The 8,992-nt window shown below is 35.9% G+C and overlaps 2 protein-coding genes across 2 annotated transcripts in view; both read right to left on the bottom strand.

The window, feature by feature from the left end:
- Positions 1–7,735, bottom strand: part of LOC9299078 — a 10,167-nt gene extending 2,432 nt beyond the window's left edge. The window contains exon 1 of the mRNA XM_021018808.1: positions 7,639–7,735. Within this exon, the coding sequence (XP_020874467.1) occupies positions 7,639–7,735 (97 nt within the window). The remainder of the gene's footprint in view (positions 1–7,638) is intronic.
- Positions 7,736–8,228: 493 nt separating this feature from the next.
- LOC9299083 lies at positions 8,229–8,988 on the bottom strand (the record flags this gene model as incomplete). Its single annotated transcript, XM_002862955.2, has 1 exon — positions 8,229–8,988. A coding segment is annotated over one exon (702 nt), but the record flags the coding sequence as incomplete, so codon positions are not given.
- Positions 8,989–8,992: the final 4 nt, after the last annotated feature.

Genomic DNA, 8,992 nt, shown 5'->3' with positions numbered 1-8,992 from the left:
TTGGGATTCATCCGAATTCTGACCTTACACTAATTTATTTCCCAAATTAAATACTATTTACGTCTACATAGTTTTTTTTTTAAGTTTGGTAAGAGATTTGCTTATTTTAAAGTACTATATTGTGGGCAACATTAAGAAAAATAAATAATTAGGCTCACTAATGCGGAAGCATAGCTTGAGTAAAAGAATCAACTCAAAATGAAGATGAGTATATATGGTAGGAAATTGGTTACTTTGCTTGTGGCATGATTTATTTAGAGGACATTTTAAATTTATTTTGTCTTTTATGGGTCATCTACACTCTACAGTAGCTTATTGTTTTTGATCCCAAACAACCTCTTCTCCTATTTCTTTTCCAACAAAACAAAGCTTTTCAAAGTAATTTCTAAGAAATAGAAATCCAAATCGAGAGACGAAAGAAAAGGTTTTTCATAATTCGAAACTTACTTGTATTGAGAGATTTATGATTAGATGGTCATCGAGTGAAGATTATGTGTTGATGGTGCAAAGAACAAGAGAACAATCAACATTATTAACCAGACTACGTATATATGTTTTCTTTTCTTTTGATCATTTTGTTGGTCGTCGAAACTCTTTTATAAGTTTGATAAATTTTTGTATTTATATGTAGAGAAACATAAACTTATAAGGTTAGTGGGTTATGTCGTACGTCGACTTCCAAATCAGACTAAGAAAAATATTGATTTAGTAAATTAACAACGTTTCTTAGTAGACTTGTATATATACACGTGTTGTCGTGTTTGTATGTAGAAGATGCTATTCTGACTCATGAATTTCTTGTATGAATCTGAATTGATCCAACTTCAATTTTCTCCTTTATAGTATATAATATGTCTTGTTAAGAACACGTTGAAGTACGAAAAGACCAAAGACTCCCCCCAACAAGATTATTTTATAGCGAAAGAAATAAAACGCTTTCATGTTGTCCTTTTCATTAGGATGCCGTTATGTTATGGAAGATTTTTATTTAATTAGTGCATTTTGCGCACGATTTAATTTTCATTTTTATGTAAACTTATAAAAAAATCGATAAATGTTTTAAAAAAATCTTTTGATAAATGTTTCGAATTAGGTTTTGTTTAAGCTACTATTAAATCACACTTACAATTTCTCAAGCAAATTTAGTTTTCACGTATTTCCATGAGTCGTAATTCAGTGCATGAAAGAGATTTATTCATGATATTGATTCATGTTGTTAATCAGCGGAATACAATTTTCATTGTTTAATTTCACTTATAAACCGTCGTACGTCACTTGTAGACCAATTTATTTTATTTTGGCTACTAAACAAAATGTATTTGGAATTTGTTTCTGTTGTTCTGCATAAATTAAAGGGTACTGTTCTCTTTTACAATGGTGACAAGAGCTAAAACAAGAAAGTGTGTATTTGTCTATTGAAGAATTCCTTGGGATTTCTCGTTTATGTTGAATGATCAAGTTGCAGATAAAAAAAAAGGGTTCATATTTATTCAAGTCTTATATTTTATGAGAATTTGGGTTAACATGTATTAAACCAAGTCTTACATTTTATATTGAGAAGACTAGGTTGACGGAAAAAAAAAAAATATATATATATATATATATATATATATTGAGAAGACTAGGAACTTTATTTAATATGGGATCTTAGATTCATTGGTGTTTCAAACCGAACTTATTAACGAATCTAAGATTTTAATGCTAGCACAAACCGAACTATAAACTGTACTATTTTTTTTTTTTTTTACTTTTTATTTTTGGCATATGCAGAGTGCATTGATACAAATGATTTCATATCATTTTGATCTCACCGATTTTTTAGAAAAATATTATACAAATTTTTAAAATATACAAATTTAGAACTAACATCTTGAGGGGATGTGCTTTTAATCAAGTAGTTAAGTCCATTTGACTCCACCTTCCCCACCGGAGTTCGACTCCACTAAGTCACGTTACCCCGCGTAGTAGGGATTGGTTATGGATCGGGCTTTGTCGATCCAAAGATGTCAAAAAAAAAAAAAACCAACATCTTCAACCAGAATCTACTGTTGTTTTAACTATTGAGTTGTGTTCCAAAAGTGAATTGCAAGTGAATAAAAAGTTTTTTTTTTCATTTTATCATCATTAGAATTAATTTATTTTTCACTTACATGTTATAACATCAATTGAAATTATTTAAATTTGTTGATGGTCTAACTCTAATGCGTGAATTGTTTCCCAACAACAACCCCCACAGTTAATTTTTCACCTTACAAAATAGTCATTCTATAACTCTCAACCACCATACAGTAAAACGTCTATAAATTAATTCGATAAATTAATAAATACAATAAAATAATAAATTATGCCGATCCGAATCGGCCCAATATAAAAATTAACAAAGTTCAATAAGATAGTTAGATAATAAAAATTTCAAAAATATTTTATAAAACTATGGTCACAACTCCCAATAACATCATAAATATCACAAAACTAAATAGATAATGTATGGTTTTAGTGTTTTATAAATTATAAGTATTGATTTTCGTTAGAATTTGTCTCGAACTCATTATATCAAACAATTCTTTTATCTCTAACTCTAATTGTGTCAAACAATTATTATGTTATGTTTTTTAATTATCATGTTGTTGTATCATTTATAACTTCGTAATAAAATTAGCCATAAATTTATGTAAATTTCCAACTTCTTAGTATGCATCATTTTCATTTCAATAGTCTATACACTTTTAAAATACGATAGTTGAAGTTATCAATCGTAAACTTAAATTTATGTATATCGTTTCTAGAAATGAATTCAACTATAATCTTTATGATTTCTTGTCAAATGAGTTTTTAAAAAAATTTCAATTTATACTCTTGGCGGACATAGACGAGAGGTGGGGCACATGTACTATACTCATTTTCTCAAAAACAATTTTCATTTTCTCAACTACCATATGTATTAAATTTAACAAATTTTCTCAAATTTATTTGGTTATGCCCTATACTTGTGCTTTAGGTTTCGGATCGGATTTGCTTCGGATGGAATAATTCAGGTACGAGAGTTTATCATCCATTCAAGGTTTATGACTATTCGGTTTGGGTAGATATCGGGTTCGGATCGGTAAGAATTTTTTTTTTAAAAAAAAAAAACAAAAAATTGTTTGATTTTAGTTAAATTTGGTTAAATTTTGCAAACAATTGTACAATTTTGACAAATATAACTAATATTTTTAGATATATAAATTATTATTGACATTTTTGTTAATTTGATATATTTGGTTAAAAAATTATAACTAAATATAACTAATATTTTCTAAATATATAATTTTATTTCTCGTTTTCCGGTATAATATTTGTTTTTTTGGTTTTGTTTGGGTAATTCTAGTAGAAACATTTAGAATTTGTTCAGAATTTGTTCAAATTTTCATCATGGCTTCTCTTCTTTGTTCCTACTTTCTTTTACCCCCAGCCGTCAGTTTGAAGAAAGTGGTGGTGAAACCCTCGAAGAACTCCAGCTTTTTTGAATCTTTCATCGAGGGAATATCTTCAAACCTCTACATTCCAGCAGAAGCTGTCAAATACAAACATTGGGTGGACTTGGCTCAAAACTCCTTGCGTGATCTTGCAACTTCCTTTGATGCACAAATCGATGATGAAAAGATGGAGAAGAATTAAAAGCTGCTACTTTGATGTCTTAGCTCCATCGTCTCAAACTGCTCAGATCTTTGTCTTGGAGAAAGCTCTAGTGTTTATGGTGGGTAAACAAGTGTTGAAGGAGATCCCACTCTTTGATGTTTCGAAGAAGAATATCAAATCAGAAAAATTCATCCCAAAATATTAGATCCCTTGTGTTGTTTCCTCCTTCTTACAAGCAACATCACATCCCAATTTTGTACAAAGGGAAATCTCTCAAGAAGAGCTTGCCACACTCTATGCATCTTTCACCAATTCAACCTTCACCAACAAAGCTCAATTCCAACAAATTTTTTGGGATGATTGGTCCACCTATCTTGGTGAGACAAGTGTTGTCAAAGCCTTGGAGGACTTTGACTTCTCCCCAATCTATGGATGGGTCTTACAAGAGAAGGAGGAGAAGAACAAACTTAGCATAAATGTAAGTATTCTTTTCTCATTCTTACTTGGATAGTTGCAAACTTGCAATAGGCTAGTGAGATAGTTCATGGATAGTGAGATAGTTCATGGACTGAATCCTCCACTGTGATATTTTGGTGTTAAACGTTGGTTAGCTTGTTTATGAAGTTAGCTTTTGTGTGAAGGTTTTATTTCACCAATTTTCTGTTTTCTGATACACCCTGTCTTGACCAGACTCTTGAGACTCTTTTGACTTATGTGAGCAAGTTTGATGTGCCCCATCTTTGTCTCCTCTTTTGGTCCCTGTTCAATTCTTGTACAAGTTGTTACTGCTTTCCCCTTAAGCATGTATAGTGTATCAACTCTTTCAGCCTTCATCAGTGTTATGCATCCCTTTAAAGATCTTTAAAATCCCATTCTTGGATTTAAACCAGCATCCTTGTTCTCAAGTGTTCCTAAGGATATGAGATTCTTTTACATGCCTGGAACATACATGACATTAGTCAACAAGACTGTTGTTCTATCTTCATTCAAAATTCTCACACTTCCAATCCCTTGAACCTGTGAAGTAGTGTCATTAGCCATCGGCACATTTCCAGATTCTGAAACTACCAAGTCTTCAAACCATTCTTTTCTTGAGCTCATATGAGAAATACAACTTGTGTCACAAATCCATTCTTTAGAACTTTCTTTACTTGCTCGAGCACCAACTTCTGAAACCTTGAACACAAACCCACTAGAAACAGTACTTTGCGCTGATGATTCTTCATATCTTTCCACTGACTTCTCCCTTGACTTGTTCTTGTTCTTTAGGAAGCACACTTTCTTGACATGTCCCTTTTGTCCACATCTCCAACATGAACCTTTCTTCTCTCTTGACTCAGATCTAACCTTTTCTTTTTCCTTAGCTTGTTCTTCTCTGTAGTCTGACCTTTCTCTTTCCCTTATAGACAAACATGTCTTTTATTCCTCTGCTTGTCTCTTATTCCTCAACCCGGAGCTCTGATACCATATCCCTAGTTGAGGATAAGCAATGACTTCTCCGCACATAAGCTGCATTGTGGGAGAAAGTATGATTTCCTTCGTTGAATGAAGTTCTGCAGGGCTGATGAGACCTTTGGAAGTGGGAGTCAGACTCAGACCTCACCGAGACTCTCCTGGTAGATCTAGGCGGAGACCTGCGGTTGTCTTTGCTGGACTTTTCCCTCGTGTTGATGTACCTATGAGAGTCCCTGATACGATTAGAGTAATCAGAAAGGTGGTTGTTACTCTCTCGTGTCTCAGATCTCCCACCTTCACCATACCCTCTTTTGTAATCTCTACATACTCCACGAGGGGCTTCCTCTCTTATATGCGGCCAATGAGTCTTCTTTTCCTCATGCCTCCGCTTATCTTCTACAATGAGATGGGAGTCACGATCCTGTTTTACTCCAGAGGGTCTATCCTCCTTACTTCCTGAACTTGTCTTCAGGGGACAAGCTTTCTCTTCATGGGATAGAGAAAAGCAAAAGAAACAGTGTTTCTCTAGTTTCTCATACTCAAGATGCACTGTTGTTACTTCATCTCCAAAGGCTCTAGACCATTAATATTCACTCTAATTCTTCCTTCTGACAGGTCCTTGTCAATAATCGGTCCTAGATCTTTTCTAATTGTTTTCAGAGTTAGATCCGTGCAGTGGTGCATCGGGATATCATGAATCTTTACCCAAAAGGGAATGAAAGCAGGAAAGAACTCTGAGACAATCAGTTTCCAACGCTGAAGGATGAACATCCACTTCTTGAAGTGGTAAGGGGCTCATTTTAGAACCAGTTGGATATCAGCTTCTGACTCAAACCTGAAGAAGAAGCGTTCAGGACCCAGCTCTCTGCCCGTAACTCTGTTCTCCAGGTTCCAGTACTGAATCATATACTCCACTAGTGCTCTGGGACATTGGATTTGAGCGTTTGTGACTCTACCTATGAGAGTAAGCTTGTTTTCCTAAATAAGAGCCGAGTTGTCACTCTCTGGGATTCGAAGAGGCGAGCGTCGCTTAGTTCTGTTTCCACCAGGAGGAGCCACCCATTTTGCTTTTTTTTCTCTTGAGAACCGAAGCGCCATGTTGAGGACTTGAGATATGAGCTATTACTAACACATGTTAGCTAGAAGGCCGGAACAAGTTGCAGGGACAATGAAGAAGACAAAAACCCTCAACCTGAGGTAAAAACATAGGAGAGCTTTAACGAGAGAGCTCCACTCAAACTGCATCAACACCAGGCTTAAAGTCTGCACTAGGGCAGTAAAAAAAGGCACCAAGACCCCACACCTGCGAAGTAACAACTACTGTAGACCAACACTGCAACTATCCATAAGGATAGCGAGTTTGGAGCAGTGAAACTACAGAGAAAAAGCACACCGGAATTCATACCTTCTTGAACGCAACAAACTGAGTTTCCTCCGACTTAGTAACCTGAGGACAAGACACCGGGGAAGAAACCAGAGGCAAAGGAGGTCGGGATTTGCCTTGAAAGTGGTCAGAAAAGGGGAAACACACAAAAACTTTCCTAAAAGAGTGTAGAAAAGTAGATGAGATCTGCTTTTTCAAAATCAGTTAACTTGTTTTAGCTCCTCGAACTTCGTGCCTGAGAGAGAAAAAACTGATTAGGTAAGTTGTTAATGTTTTCTTGTAGGGAACGAAATTACAGGAGAAAGGGTTTGGGATCGATCGGTGTTCAAAGAGGTCAAGATTCTAGTACGCCCCAGTTATCCACTTCATGGAGAAGGCAGACTATGTCCTCCTGCTAGATCCTAGCGACAATTGGTTTTATACATATATAACTATGATAAAAATAAAATGAGAGATTCATCATGTGTAATAATATTTTCAACTTTATAAACTTGTTCCTAAAATCATAATAGGAATGTGGTTGGAAACCAATAAACAAATCGTTTTCTGTATCTATCACCGACGGCTTCAACCTCAAAAACTATATGTGCATATGTAAGATGATATCAAACGCCCAACTTACTTACTTGCCTAGAAATTTGTCAAATTCCTTGCGTAAGAGCTTTGGTGAAAATGTCATCCAATTGGTCATGTGTGACATGATGAATTGTACCTACGAGAATCTCATAACGATGGAAATAATAGTTGAATTACTATAGTCTATAGGGCAGTTCTAAGTTTTAACTAGTCGTAGAACCAGAGCCGGCCCTAGCCACAAGCATGTGAAGCATCTGCTTGTGGCTTTCAGAATATATAGTTGTAACTCGGCCCCAATTTACGAAAACTTTATTAGTTCAGGTGGTAATAGCTGAGAGATTTAATCCCATTTAAACCCTAGCATCACGGGTTCGACTCACACTTCCTTCCTTTTATCTCATTTATTATTTTTTTTTCAAAAAAAATTTTTAGAGGCCCAAAAAAATATGTGGGCTTGTAGCCCCAAAAATTATAGCGCCGGCTCTGCGTAGAACGTAGTCTCATTTATGCAAAGTTTTTCCAAATGTAAGATTCATATCGATTTGGCCCGGCCTTTTTTTATGTTTCAACTTATGATGTACCGCCCATTTATCAGAACTCTTTACCGGCGGATTTTCCGATTTGAGCCGGCCCTTTTTGTAACTGTGTTTCAGCGACAGGCCCAATGGCCAAAGCCCATTTAGGTTGAATAAAAGGATGCATATCGATTGTCTTAGGTGTGGAATCTCACTCAACTTATGATCCTACGAACTATCTTTCAGAAGTTTAAAAATATTATTGGAACTTAGTTTCAAGACGTTCTAATGAAACTTTCCGTTATTAGTAATTAATAAGTAGTCTAATTTTTTACTTCACCAAATTTATTTAACAAGTTTTCCTGAATTATTTGAAGGTTCACTTTCATAAGAGTTGGCCAAACTCTTAATACATGCATTAATTGTGTGATTAAAACATAAGACTCCTCACCTAAGTACTAATTCCATAAGCCCACAAAGTACGAGACAATAAAAAAGAAAGATACCCAAGTGGACTAACCAAGATTTCATACAAAACCCAAAAAAAGAAAAAGGGTAATACACCAAACACTACAAATTAAAACAGAACATAAAATCAAAATGTTAAAAGCTACAAAATTGCGAAATATGTATGCACACTCATAAAGTTGTAAGTCCAAAGATCTCTAACTTGCTGTCGCTATTAAATATCATCATGTCATCAATCTAACATCATCTCTAATCCACCGGCCCAAAACCTCACCGTCCGAGACAAAGAGCAGCATCAACATCAAGCCGCCAAGCAAAGCCACCGTCACTCATCCTCCAAACATCACAGAACGAAGTAATCGAACTCACCTCCTTATCACGACACGTGTACTGCAATCTCATTCTACACGTAAAAGTCCGGTACGTTACCAAAGGCATCTCCTTCATCACTAACCACACACTCATCTTACCACACTGCTCATGATCTTTCCCAACCACCAATTCCCGGTACGACCGGTTCGTCCAAATGACTCTCCCTAAACCGTCCGATATAAAACCGGGACACGTGTCTCTCTCTAAATTCATCTTAATCTCATCGTCCGTACACCCTAACTCATACTCTCCCTCCATCAATCTCTCCGTTACACACTCCACCGTCAACACCGACGACACAACCGTTTCCGTCATTAACTCCGTCTGATAACGTCTGTTAGAGTTAAGCCACAACGACGCCGCACCTAGCTCCGGCACCGCCACAGCCTTCAACGGCGACTCTTTCTTCTCAGGAGTCTCCGGGAGAAGAGGCAACGTCACGATCTCTCCACCGACACCAGATCCGTTCTTCGTCTCTTCGTTTCTCTGTCGTCTGCTGTTACCGTTACTATTAACGGATCCGCTACTGCTACTGTTATTCTCCTTTGAATATTTTCTCTTACCTCTCCGTGATTTCGACGAAACGTTCGTTAACGCCGATCCA

The sequence above is a fragment of the Arabidopsis lyrata genome, assembly GCF_000004255.2.
Source record: "Arabidopsis lyrata subsp. lyrata unplaced genomic scaffold ARALYscaffold_58, whole genome shotgun sequence".
Lineage (NCBI taxonomy): Eukaryota > Viridiplantae > Streptophyta > Magnoliopsida > Brassicales > Brassicaceae > Arabidopsis > Arabidopsis lyrata.
The sequence above is the reverse complement of the archived record's forward strand: the minus strand, read 5'-3'. Positions and strand labels throughout refer to the sequence as shown.